Source organism: Scyliorhinus torazame, chromosome 7 (genome assembly GCF_047496885.1).
Source record: "Scyliorhinus torazame isolate Kashiwa2021f chromosome 7, sScyTor2.1, whole genome shotgun sequence".
NCBI lineage: Eukaryota > Metazoa > Chordata > Chondrichthyes > Carcharhiniformes > Scyliorhinidae > Scyliorhinus > Scyliorhinus torazame.
The window spans coordinates 128,238,045-128,251,827 of record NC_092713.1 but is presented as its reverse complement, the minus strand read 5'-3'; the positions used below and the strand labels follow the sequence as shown (position 1 = coordinate 128,251,827).

The 13,783-nt window shown below is 41.1% G+C and overlaps 1 protein-coding gene across 1 annotated transcript in view; it reads right to left on the bottom strand.

Moving 5' to 3' along the window:
* kcnt2a (potassium channel, subfamily T, member 2a) overlaps positions 1-13,783 on the bottom strand; it is a 939,304-nt gene that overhangs the window by 506,272 nt on the left and 419,249 nt on the right. Inside the window, exon 21 of the mRNA XM_072512908.1 lies at positions 10,863-10,968. Coding sequence (XP_072369009.1) covers positions 10,863-10,968 — 106 coding nt within the window. The remainder of the gene's footprint in view (positions 1-10,862; positions 10,969-13,783) is intronic.

Sequence of the window (13,783 nt, the reverse complement as noted above, 5' to 3'; positions counted from 1 at the left end):
TTCTATGAACTCAAGTTAACCTTTTTGAAACTTACAGCGAACATCATAGCAACCATCAATTCAAATACAACCCCCAAAGAATACAACACGAAGTAATCCTTAATAACTTCCCAAACAACATCCAGAAGACAGGAGAAACACCTTTCAACAGAAGCACATTAGGTTTACATTCACTACTGAGAACATTTATAATTCTGAATTCACCAAATGATCAAGAGATAGTCTTTTGATGGCAGAGAGAACAGCAGTACACCAGTCTGGTCTGGCTTCAGTTCCAACACTGAAAATGAAACTAAAACACACCCTGCAGCAAACAGCCTAAAACGAAAGTAAAACGCTGACAGACAGCCCAGCTCCACCCACTCTCTGACATCACTGCAGTAGTAAATACCCATTTCTTAAAGGTACTCTCACTACAGATACTTATATACACACCTATTTATAAACACCCATTTCTTAAAGGTACTCTCATATGACACCTCACCCCAAGAAAAAAAGAATAAACTATCAACTTCAAGATGGTTCATTTTTCACCTTTTCTCTATCCTTTAAGAAATGCACACAGTAAATATACATTTTGTTTAAAAAAAAACACACGCAAACAGGTACAATAATATAGTCCATTTTTGTTCTTCTTCCTTCAACTGAAATCCTTCTCGATTGACAGTCTCTTTGAACAAGAAGTTCATTGCACGATCCGTCCATTTCTCTACGCCTCGGCACTTCTCTTTCAACTCAGATACTTTAGTTCAATCTGATCACAGAATCCCTTGCAATTCTCCAACACAGGAGCATTGGTTATCACAGCTGTCAGACTGTCAAATGCCTGTTGAAAGTCCGCTGTCCACTGAAAATGTTGACGTTTCTTCAGCAAGTCCATCAGTGGAGCAATCACGCGACAAAACATTTGCACAAATGTTCGATCAAATCCACTCATGCCAGGAAATCACATTATTTCCCTTCATCTTAAGGGTATCGGAAACTCCTGAATAACTGTTGGTTTCACATCCCGTGTGACCATTCGACCCTGTCCAATTGTATGGCCAAGGAAAGTGACTTGGGCTTTTCCAAATTCACTTTTGGCTAGGTTTATCACCAAACCCGCCTCCTGAAGTCGATCGAATAACTCCATCAGATGTTTTAAATGTTCTTTCCATGTCTGGCTGAAAATTACCAGATCGTCGATGTATACTGCACAATTGGGTAATCCTGAAACAACTTTGTTAGTTAGCCGTTGAAACGTGGCTGTTGCCGTGGTTTTCATGCCAAATAGCATAACTTTGAATTGGTATATACCATCTGGAGTCACAAAAGCTGAAATCACCTTCTCCCTTTCGGATAAAGGTACCTGCCAGTAAACGTTAAGTAAATCCAATTTGGAAATAAAAGCTGATTGTCCCACTTTCTCAATGCAATCCTCCAAATGTGGGATAGGATAAGAGTCCGTTCTTGTAACTGCATTAACCTTTCTAGAGTCCACACACAATCGTTGGGTACCATCTGGTTTAGGCACCATCACTATGGGTGAGCTACATTGGCTGCAACCCACTTCAATTATGCCATTTTTGAGCATACTCTCAATCTCTTTGTTAACCTGTGCCAATTTTAAAGGATTAAGTCGATATGGATGTTGTTTGATTGGAACAGCATTTCCCACATCTACATCATGGGCGAAATTCTGCCCCAACGGCGCGATGTCCGCCGACTGGCGCCAAAAACGGCGCCAATCAGTTGGGCATCGCGCCAGCCCAAAGGTGCGGAATGCTCCGCATCTTTGGGGGCCGAGCCCCAACATTGAGGGGCTAGGCCGGCGCCGGAGGGATTTCCGCCCCACCAGCTGGCGGAAATGGCGTTTGGTGCCCCGCCAGCTGGCGTGGAAATGCGGCGCATGCGCGGGAGCATCAGCGGCCGCCGACAGTTTCCCGCGCATGCGCAGTGGGGAGAGTCTCTTCCGCCTCCGCCATGGTGGAGGCCGTGGCGGAGGCGGAAGGAAAAGAGTGCCCCCACGGCACAGGTCCGCCTGCGGATCGGTGGGCCCCTATCGCGGGCCAGGCCACAGTGGGGGCACCCCATGGGGTCAGATCGCCCCGCGCGCCCCCCAGGACCCCGGAGCCCACCCACGCCGCCTGGTCCCGCCGGTAAATACCAGCTTTGATTTACGCCGGCGGGACAGGCAATTTCTGGGCGGGACTTCGGCCCATCCGGGCCGGAGAATTGAACGGGGGGTCGCGCCAACCGGCGCGGCCCGATTCCCGCCCCCTCCCAATCTCTGGTACCGGAGACTTCGGCGGGGGCGGGATTCACGGCGGCCAACGGCCATTCTCCGACCCGGTGGGGGGTAGGAGAATGACACCCCTGGTATAGCCATTTTAGTACTTCCCAATTTATCTCTACAAACCTGCCCATGTGATATCAATAACTCTTTCAGGTCAGTCTGTTTTTCCTCTGCAAGGTAACTCAACAATTTATCCCAATTGTTAAAAACACCTTTGTTTTCCAATTTAATTTGAGGTATGTCAAATTCACAGTCATCTGGATTTGGTTTGTCACTTTGAGTTAAAATCATTAAAACCTCCTCCCTTTTCTCTCCTTCCCTTTCAAAGTATCTTTTAAGCATATTCACATGACACACTCAGTGAGTCTTCCTTCGATCTGGTGTTTTTAACCACATAATTCACCTCACTTAATTTCCTTTCAATCTGATGAGGTCCACAAAACCTTGCTTTTAAAGGTTCACCTACCACTGGTAACAATACTAAAACCCTATCCCCACTGGCAAAACTACGAACTTTGGATTTCTTATCCGCTACCCGTTTCATCACATTTTGTGCAACTTTAAATGTTGTCTAGCCAAGTCACCTGCTCTATTTAATTGTTCCCTAACATTTGACACGTAATCCAATAGTGTAATTTCCGATTTCTCACCCACCAATTTTTCCTTAATCAATTTAAGTGGTCCTCTTACCTCATGACCAAAAGTTAGTTCAAAAGGACTGAATTTGGTTGACTCATTAGGTGCATCACTAATTGCAAACAGTACGAATGGAATTCCTTTATCCCAATCCTCTGGATTATCTTGACAATAAGCCCTCAACATTATCTTTAATGTCTAATGCCACCTTTCTGATGCTCCCTGCGATTCTGGATGGTACGCAGTTGATTTAAATTGTTTTATTCCTAAGCTATCCATAACCTCTTTGAATAACCTTGAGGTAAAATTTGATCCTTGATCCGATTGTATTTCTGTGGGTACTCCATATTGAGTAAAGAATTTAAGTAACTCCTCCACAATCATTTTAGCTGTAATATTACGTACCTGAATGGCCTCTGGAAACTAAGTAAACACATCCATTATTGTCAAAAGATATTGATTCCCATTTTTCGTTTTAGGAAGCGGTCGTGAATTTGGACCCTTGTAAAAGGTTCCTCAAATGCTGGAATGGGTATTAAGGGCGCTGGTTTTATCACTGCTTGAGGTTTCCCTATCACTTGACATGTGTGATATGATTGACAAAATTTAACTACATCTTTATGTAGTCCAGGCCAATAAAAATGTTTCTGGATTTTACCTTGAGTTTTCCTTATTCCCAAATGACCTCCCACTGGCACCTCAGGTGCAACTCGCAACACCTCCTTTCTACACCCTATCGGCAATACTACTTGATGAACTTCTGCCCACTTTTCATCCGCCTGCATATGTAAAGGTTTCCATTTTCTCATCAAGAGATCACTTTTACGGTAATAACACTCTGGTATCCACTCAGATTACTCTTCCGTATATGCTTTCTGATACATCTGTTTTATTTTTACATCTTTCTGTTGTAACGCCGCCAATTTTCCTGAACTAAAAATATCCGCCTCATCCTCCACCTGTCCTTGTTCTTTTTCAACCATCTGATCAAAAATCGTTTCTGATAATTTCACTTCAACTTTATCTTCACTCTTCGATTTCTCCTCTTGTCTTAACCTGTGACTTTGCAACTTTGGTGGTTATATTTGAATTAATGGTTGCTAAGATATTCACTGTTTGTTTTGAAAAAGTTAACTTGAATTCATAGAATAAATATTGTTTAGTTTAAAAAAATACTGGTCCATTTCTGCTGTACCATACCTGTAGAGTGAGCCGTGAGCTCCCATACCACAATCTATTAAAAGTTGTGGGTCAGGTGAACTCCATGATACACTTTGGGATTCTCTAAACCCTGACCCATAACAATTGGGGGCTCGAGGGGGATAAAATTCTATTTATTGGATTGGCTTAGTGAACTTAAAGATAGTGAAAGGTGAACATATTGAGGTTGCTTTTCAGATGAGGTATTCGAGTTTAAGTAGGGAGTGTGTTGTGGACAATGGCTCTTTCAGAGGCTCTGAAGTTATTCGGGGTGGAGACGGTCACACGCAGTACCTTACGGACAGAGACTAAAAGCAGACTGTTAGATTTGGCAAAAACATTGCAGTTAACATTACCTGACAAACTGCGAAAAGCTGAGATAATTATGCCGGTGGCTAAGCATTTAAAGTTGCCTGAGATACAGTTTGACTCATTGGAAATGGCAAAAATTCAGTTACAACTTAAACAAATGGAAGATGAGAAAGAATTAAAACAGCTTGAATACGAAAGAGATAGAGAGGAGAAAGAAAGATTAAAGGGAGATACAGATCAGGGAAAAAGATAAAGAGAGAGAGTTTGAACTTCAGAAAATGGCCATGAAACATGACAGTCAGTTAAAATTGGCAGGCATAAAGGGAAACGTACAGTTGGAAGATAGTGATGAGGATAGTGAGAAAGAGCGTCAAAGTCGAAGGCATGGTGGGGATCTAATTAAATATGTCCAAGCATTGTCAAGGTTTGACGAGAAGGAGGTAGAAACATTTTTCATTTAATTTGAGAAGGTGTCTGAACAAATGAAATGGCCACAGGACATGTTGGTATTACTGATTCAAACAAAGCTGGTAGGTAGGGCTAGTGAAGTGGTTGCATCATTACCCGAGGAGGTATCTGGGACGTATGAGGAGGTGAAAAAATCCATCTTAGCTGCATATGAACTAGTGCCTGAAGCCTACAGACGAAGGTTCAGAAATTTAAGGAAAGAATTTGGTCAAACATACATGGAGTTTGAAAGGATCAAACAGAGTAATTTTGATAGGTGGGTAAGGGCTTTCAAAATAGACCAAACGTATGAAGCTCTCAGAGAAATTATACTTTCGGAGGAGTTTAAAAATTCCATTCCTGATGTAGTGAGAACTCATGTCGAAGAACAGAGGGTTAAAACTGCGAGATTAGCAGCAGAAATAGCAGATGATTATGAATTAGTTCATAAATCAAAGCTTACTTTCAGACATCAGTTTCAGCCTGTGAGGGATAGAAACTGGGGACATGAGAAATACTCAAGTGGTAGAGGTAAAGGTGATCTGATGGGAGATAATAAAGAGAGTGTACCTCAGATTAAAAAAGAAATCCAGGAGGGTGGAAAAGAAATGAAACGTTTCAAATGTTTTCAGTGTAATAAACTAGGCCATGAAAAGTCGCAGTGTTGGTGGTTGAAGAAAAGCACTGGGAAGGCTGATGTGGTAAAACAGGATAAGACAGTGGCGTTCGTTAAAGTGGTAAAGGAAAGCCCAAGTGAAGCGAAGGAGGTGCAAAACATTGCACAGCCTGATCAAGTGGTGATTGATAAGAAGGTGCCAGATGTCTTTAAAGAATTTACTTGTGTGGGTAAAGTTTACACATGTGTATCAGGAGGAGCAGGTAAAGAAGTCACAATTTTAAGAGATACGGGAGCTAGTCAATCTTTAATGGTCAGAGATGAGGAGTTATGTAGGTTGGGAAAAATGTTGCCAGAAAAGGTGGTAATATGTAATTCAATGAGAGGAGTAGCGTTCCATTATCTAAGGTGAGGTTGGAAAGTCCAGTGAAGAGTGGTGAAGTGGTAATAGGAGTAATAGAGAAACTATCTTGTCCAGGAATACAGTTTATCTTGGGTAATGATATAGCTGAATCGCAAGTGGGATTGATGCCTACTGTGGTTGATAAGCCAGTGGAAAATCAGACAACTGAAGTGTTGAAGGACAAATATCCTGGGATTTTTCCGGATTGTGTGGTAACAAGGTCGCAAAGTCACAGGTTAAGACAAGAGAAGAAATCAAAGAGCGAAGATGAAGTTGAAGTGCAATTATCAGAAACGATTTTTGATCAGATGGCTGAAACAGAACAAGTACAGGTGGAGGATGGGCGGATATTTTTAGTTCAGGAAAATTGGTGGAGTTACAACAGAAAGATATAAAAATAAAACGGATGTATCAGAAAGCATATACGGAAGAGGAATCTGAGTGTATACCAGAATGTTATTACCGTAAAAGTGATATCTTGATGAGAAAATGGAGACCTTTACATATGCAGGCAGATGAAAAGTGGGCAGACGTTCATCAAGTAGTATTGCCGGTAGGGTATAGAAAGGAGGTGTTGCGAATTGCACATGAGGTACCAGTGGAAGGTCATTTGGGAATGAGAAAAACTCAAGCTAAAATCCAGAAACATTTTTATTGGCCTGGACTACATAAAGATGTAGTTAAATTTTGTCAATCATGTCACACATGTCAAGTGATAGGGAAACCTCAAGCAGTGATAAAACCAGCGTCCTTAATACCCATTCTAGCATTTGAGGAACCTTTTACAAAGGTCCTAATTGATTGCGTAGGACCACTACCGAAAACAAAAAGTGGGATTCAACAGCCTTTGATGATGATGGATGTGTCTACTAGGTTTCCAGAGGCCATTCCAGTACTTAATATTACAGCTACAAAGATTGTGGAGGAGTTACTTCAATTCTTTACTAGATATGGACTACCCACAGAAATACAATCGGATCAAGGATCAAATTTTACCTCAAGGTTATACAAAGAAGTTATGGATAGCTTAGGAATAAAACAATTTAAATCAACTGCGTACCATCCAGAATTTACACTTTGTTTACACTTTGATAAGGACTCACAAGGAGTAATCATCTAGTTCCTGTGCCACAGGAATGGAAGTAGCCTATTATCTGTGAATGTTGTTACTCACACTTTGAAAAAACATCTGGTTGACATGCTCTTGGAATATTTGGTATATTGATACAATCTATTTTGATTTTATAACTGGATGGAAAGATTCCAAAATTGAATCCTGGCTCAAAAGATGGTACCTTTTACTTTTTTTTTGTAAAATGTGGACAGAGTCACAGGATCACTCGTTAGTTTTAACAACAAGAAAAAGACATTTATTAAACACAAAAAAAATTGGACTGTGGTACAATACCCTTCAGTTTAACAGTTAACCATGTGTTTTAGGATTGATAATGACTACAAAGTACATCTTAATCTACACTAGTCTCATTAACACAAAGCCTATTTTAAGCACACCAGATGATGGTGATAAAATTCATGCACTGTGCTCTGAATCCAAGTTAATGTCTGTGATTTTCTCCTCAGAATCACCCAGATGATTGTCACATGAAAGTTTACATCTCCATTCCCAAAAACATGCTTTAAAATAATCTCTCATAATAATAATGCTTTTCCTTAGCGGTTTGCATTCCGAAATCTAATCCAGATTTTACTCTTTCAAACAGAGATTCTGCTCCATTTTAAGTGCACATCCAGCTCAAGATTTTACATCACCCCATTTTAGGTTTCCTTTGTCTGAACTGCTTTTACACAAGCTCTGAGATCTAGCTACCAATATCCATAGTTAATTCAACCCACCTTCCACGGGCCGTAGTAAAAATTCACAAACCTGAAAATCACTTCAGCTATCTTTCTGGCATCTCAGCCTTCTTCTCCTTTTTGTTTATTTAAAAAAAAATTAATTTAGAGTACCCAATTATTTTTTTCCAATGAAGGGCAATTTGGCATGGCCAATCCACCTAACCTGCACATATTTGGGTTGTGGGGGTGAAACCATGCAGACACGGGGAGAATGTGCAAACTCCACACAGTGACCCGGGGCCGGGAACGAACCCAGGTCCTCAGCGCCATAGGCACCAGTGCTAATGACTGTGCCACCATGCCGCCCCTCTCAACCTTCTTCTCAGCTTGGTCTTTCTTACTGAACAAGCACAGAAACTTTGAAACAAACCCACTTAAAACTATACTTTATTTATAATGTTTTCCAGTACAAATACATATCCCTTAAAACGATTTTTGTTATTCCAAACAATATTTAGTCACAAATGTAGAAGAGGTTATTTTAAAATTATTTAATTCTATTTACCAGTGCACCAATCTAATACAGAAATCTTATCTCCTTATGTAAGGGTCTAAGTGGGTGGCAAATAAAAAATGATTACCATAGATTGCAGCTTGAAAGTCAACCTTTGAAGCCTCAAAATCCTTCCAAAAATTGAGGTCAATTCATAAAATGTGAAATTGGTTTGGTGGTCACCAATTTGAAATGTGACAATAAAAACATAAGACTGGTAATTCAAATTAAATCAATGTTACACATTTTATTGAATTAATTAATTCTTCAAGGATAACCAGAATCAAAACAACTTAAAAACCAATTCATCCATGTTGCTGATTTAACATAATGGGTACACTTGTTTTTGCTTTGTGATGATGTATTGCTGGAAACTGGTAAATTTGGCATTAAGGCTTTTCGGTAATTTACAAGAAACCTTGGTCTTCTGCAGTAACACGAGGCATTTGTGTTCTATAAAGTGGCTACACCAGCTAGCTGTTTCTCCAAAACCTTCGCTAGGTTATGGATTTGAATGCACTTGAGTGCAGATACACACGTTGCATTTTTGGTGATGATGTAACAATTCTGACAGTTATTGAGGATCTGTTCCAACAAATGCTTCTCAAGGTCAGGCCAGTGGCTGGGTTGTGTTCTTCTGGTCTATTTGGTCTTTGGCATCTTCTTCAGGGCTGATTTCTTCTTCCTTTTCTTACACCAGTTTCTCACTATTACCAAATATCCTCATTTGACGAGTTAGCAAATGTGGTGACCTTTAGCTCAAAGCCAGCTTTGTGCTTCATTCTTTTTGCCAGGGCACACATTTATGTTTTAAACTCCCGTGCATCTTCTTGGTAACACAGCCTGTATTGCCTGCTTGATCCCATGCATTGACTTATAAAGGAGAATAAAATATGCATTCCTGAGGAGAAAGATTGAAGCGAACTCCTAATATGAGTATAGCATTTCTTAGCAGGATGTTGGGAGAGGAATTGACTTCTACTTCAAACATAGGCCTCAGCAAGAATTCTGGTGCCAAGAAAATGGGGTAATTCATCTTATACAGTGGGCTAAATTATACATCGCAATCTACAGCATTTCTACTTGTTGCTGAATTGTTAACCATAGTGGATAAATTGTGAGATCGCAGAAAATTTTGATTTTCTGACTATTTCAAATTAGCATGTACCTATGACTTTGCGAATGATTCCATTGAAAACATTTCTTGAGAAAAATGTTCTTGATGCCCTATTCATTAAATAAATATGTTCCACCAATGGCTTCTGTTTGGAAAACTAAAGTAGTTTGAAGGGATTTATATATATATATTGGTAAATATTAGGAATAAGGTGTAGGTTTAGATGGGTTTAATTTAATGTTTCTGTGCCTGCAACGGACATACAGTTAGATTAATGCTAGACAAAGGTGTTGTATATGTGGTGGTTAGTTAAATTCCAATTGTGATGGAAGGAGCTGTGATGTGAAAAGTAAATATCGTTGCTTGGCAAGTAGAAGCCCTTGTAAGGAAAACAAACTTGCCTTTGTCCTTTAGTTTTAACTGGAAGTCAGGGGAGTTAGTGCAGATAGACTGCTGGAGAAAGGGAACATCTCTCACATCTCTGCTAATAGCAGTTGGAAACAGGGCGAGGGTGAGAAGGCTGCTCTCATAACTCTGCTCAAAGCAATAAAATGCAAGAAGGCAAGCTCCAGAAGAATTAAAAGGACAATCGGTTCTATAAACATGGAGACAGAACAGGATAATGTTCATGGGTAGCACAGGAAAAGCTAAGGAAGGGTTGGTTGCTGAGAAGCTAGGTTTATAAAGGTTCCTAATGTAATCCTAAAATTTATAAAGTAATCCTAAAGTTTGGAATGTCTTACTACAGTCTGCAAAATAAATTTTAAAGCTATTAGGAAGACAGTATTGGCTGGCTATTAGAGTTTGTGTTCACAGTGGAAGTCAGTCAAGACAAAAAAATCCTAAATGGGTCAGTGTAAAATCCTGGAGTGAATTTGCTGGTTGAGGTGAAGCGGAAGCTCTGTTCAAAAGAGTCCTTTGGAAAACGTGAAGCGGATTTCAGAATGCAACCTGCTAATGGAAAATCTATTTACAGCGAAAGTTTTAAAACGTGTTTTTGGGAATGGAGCCTGGAAACTCTCATGTGACAATCACCTGGGGGAATTCTAATTCTGAGCAGAAATCCACAGACACTAACTTGGATTCAGACTGGAGCGTGTGTTTGACCACAGCAGATCTGTGTTTTAAAAAAGGATTTTGTGAGCAAATGAGATCTTTGTTGCTTCAAATGTACTGTGCATTCCGTGTTAATCTTAAAACCTATGTGTACTTGTTAACCTGGGGGGGGGGGGGGGGAGAGAGAGAGAGAGAGAGAGAGAGAGAGAGAGAGAGAGAGAGGAGTAAAGGAGTACTGTATTCTAATCTATTTTTTAATGTTTAATAATATTTTGTATTATTATTAAAAATAATGAGCGGTTCTGTGTCTCTGTTCCTCCATCTCTGATAAAGATAAATAAAAGTTAAGGTCTTTTGAGCTGGGGTTCCATTCTGAGATCTTCCCGTCCAGTTACATTAACTGGGATCATAATACTTGGCAGAAATTAGAAACAATACCTGAATTCATACCTTATCTAATCTGAGACAGCAGAATGGGACTTTCTCTGGCAGCAGGTGGCACAACGTTGGAGAGCTTCCAATGTAAGGCGAGTTTGGAGGGTATCCTTTAACATACCTACAACATATAATGACAGTCATTTTTAAATTGGGAATCCAAAGCATTTCTCAGCCCATTAGTTTTTCCAGGAATATGTTGTATGTGCCAATGTGCTAAACATAAGTGAATAAACAACACATGCTCCCCTTCATCTTCAAGCCCAGGTAGATAATACTGCCTCTTATGTGCAGCACAATACTGATACTTAAAATACATGCTGCAAGTAAGATTCTTCTGATATACTTTACAGGAATTGTTTCAGAGCATGTTTACTGTGTTAACCATTAGCCACTAAGTTTAGTTCACTTTTTAAAAAGAATCAGATATGTTTCTTTCAAGGATTATCCAATGAGAGAAACAACTCAAGGGAGTGCACTCAGAAGAAAATCCATGGCGACAGGGGAGACTCAGCTATATAGAGAAACACAAGAACACTTAGCAATGTAGTGTAGAAATGTCCTCTTATTATTCTTTCCTATAGATTTGCCCCTCAATTTCCATTCCTATTATTTGGAAATTTATAGTAAACATCCAGCAATGTACCAATTCTTTTACTGTTCTTTAACTCTAACGAAAGGACCCCTCCATCATAACTTTGAGAGGAAATGTGTGCATTACTAGCTCATCAGACTTAACTGTACTTATTGGTCTCAGCCCTGTTCAGATACAAGACGACTGACTTGTAAAGGCCCATCTTCCCCAGAATTGAACCAATCCCCCCCAAGAATCTGAAGTGCTTCTTCCAGCACCACTTCTCTGGCCACACACTCACCTGCGCTATCATCCTGTTTCTGTACTCATTAGCACATGGCACCAGGAGTAATCCAGAAATGATCCCTTGTAAGGTCCTGTGCTTTCATTTTTTTTGCTAACACTTTAAACTCTGCCTGAAGAACCTCACACTTTTCCTAATTGGTTCCGATATAAACCATGATATCTGTTCCCACTCACAAAATGGCCTGCATCTGTTCAGTGATATCCGTTACCCCAGTACCTAGTAAGAGTACAGTAAAAGTAGGAGAATGAATTTATCCTAATATAAATCAGGGGGAAGAAAGACTAAAAGATAGTAAGGGTTAAGAATTCCGACAATGTCTTCAAGAAAACTTTCTAAATATGTTGCTCGGACAATAAGGATTAAAGCACTGCTGCATCTAGTTATGGAGAATGTTTAGAACAACTGGAGGCTGTTCCACTTGGAGAACATCTGGTTAATAGTGGTCATAACACAATTAGGTTTAAAGTTTGCTCTGCAAAGAGATTTAAAAAAATATTCAAATGAAAGAGTCAGTTTCAGAGAATTTGCGCAAGTGAAGTTCTTGACAGCCTGGGTCAGTGAGACAGCCAGAGTGGGGATTGGAACTTGGGGTAATTTAGAACAGTGTGCTAATTCGGTGCAGAATGGGATGAGGTGCCTTTTTTCTTTTTGTTTTGTTTGCTTTCTTCTGGCATAGGCAGGAAGAATGATGAGGTCCTGCAGAAGGAGTTCAGGGAGTTAGGCAGTAAGCTAACAAGTAGGGCCTCTGGGTTGTAATCTCAGGATTACTCCGTGCCACGTGCCAGTTAGGCTAGAAATAGGAGGATAGTGCAGCTAAACACGTGGCTAAACTGGTGGTGTAGGTGGGAGGGTTTCAGATTTCTGGACCATTGGGATCTCTTCCGGGGCAGGTGGGACCTGTACAAGAAGGACGGGTTGCGTCGAAACTGGAGGGGCACCGATATCCTGGCTGGGAGGTTTGCGAGAGTCACTCGAGAGGATTTAAACTACTATGGCAGGGGGGGTGGGAACCAGAATGTCAGCTTAGAAGGTGGAATAACTGAAGGGGAAATAGAGAACCAAAATAATAAAACAACATAGGCAGCATGATGGCACACGTGGCTAGCACTGTGGCTTGGCTTCACAGCACCAGGGTCCCAGGTTCGATTCCCCGCTGGGTCACTGTCTGTGTGGAGTCTGCACGTTCTCCCCGTATCTGCGTGGTTTCCTCCGGGTGCCCCGGTTTCCTCCCACAGTCCAAAGACTTGCAGGTTAGATGGACTGGCCTTGCGAAATTGCCCTGAGTGTCCAAAAAAAGGTTAGGAGGGGTTATGGGTGTAGGGTGGAAGTAAGGACTTAATTGGGTCGGTGCAGACTCGATGGGCTGAATGGCCTCCTTCAGCACTGTATGTTCTATATATATATAACATCACTTTCAGTCAGAGCAAAAAGTTGACAAGTGTGAGAAGGGAGATGGTCAATGCAGTATTGAGGGTGTTGTACCTAAATGCGCGCAATATACGGAACAAGGTAGATGAGCTTGTTGCACACATTGAAATTGGCTGGTACGATGTTGTGGGCTTCACAGAGATGTGGCTGCAGGGGGATCAGGGCTTGGATCTAAATATCCAATGATATGTATCCTATTGAAAGGACAGGCAGATGAGCAAAGGGGGCGGGATGGCATTGTTAGTAAGAAATGAAGTTAAATCGATAGCAAGGAATGATATAGGATCAGAAGGCATAGAATCTCTGTGGGTAGAGTTGAGGAATTGCAAAGGTAATAAGACTCTGATGGGAGTTATGTACAGGACCCCTAGCAGTAGTCAGGATGTGGGGCAGATGTGGCTATACAGATGCGGAGCTCGCCAGAGGGCTTCTTGACACACACCATGCAGCTGACCCATGGCGTGGGCTCCGTGACCCTGGATAGGACCCCTTGGTCCTGGAGGTCCTGCAGCTACAGCTTGAGGCGGTCTTTAAGTGCCGCAGGAACGCTGCGAGGTGCGTGAACGACCGGGATGGCGTCCGGTTTGAGGCGAATTCGGTAGGTGTATGGCAGTGTTCCCATGCCTT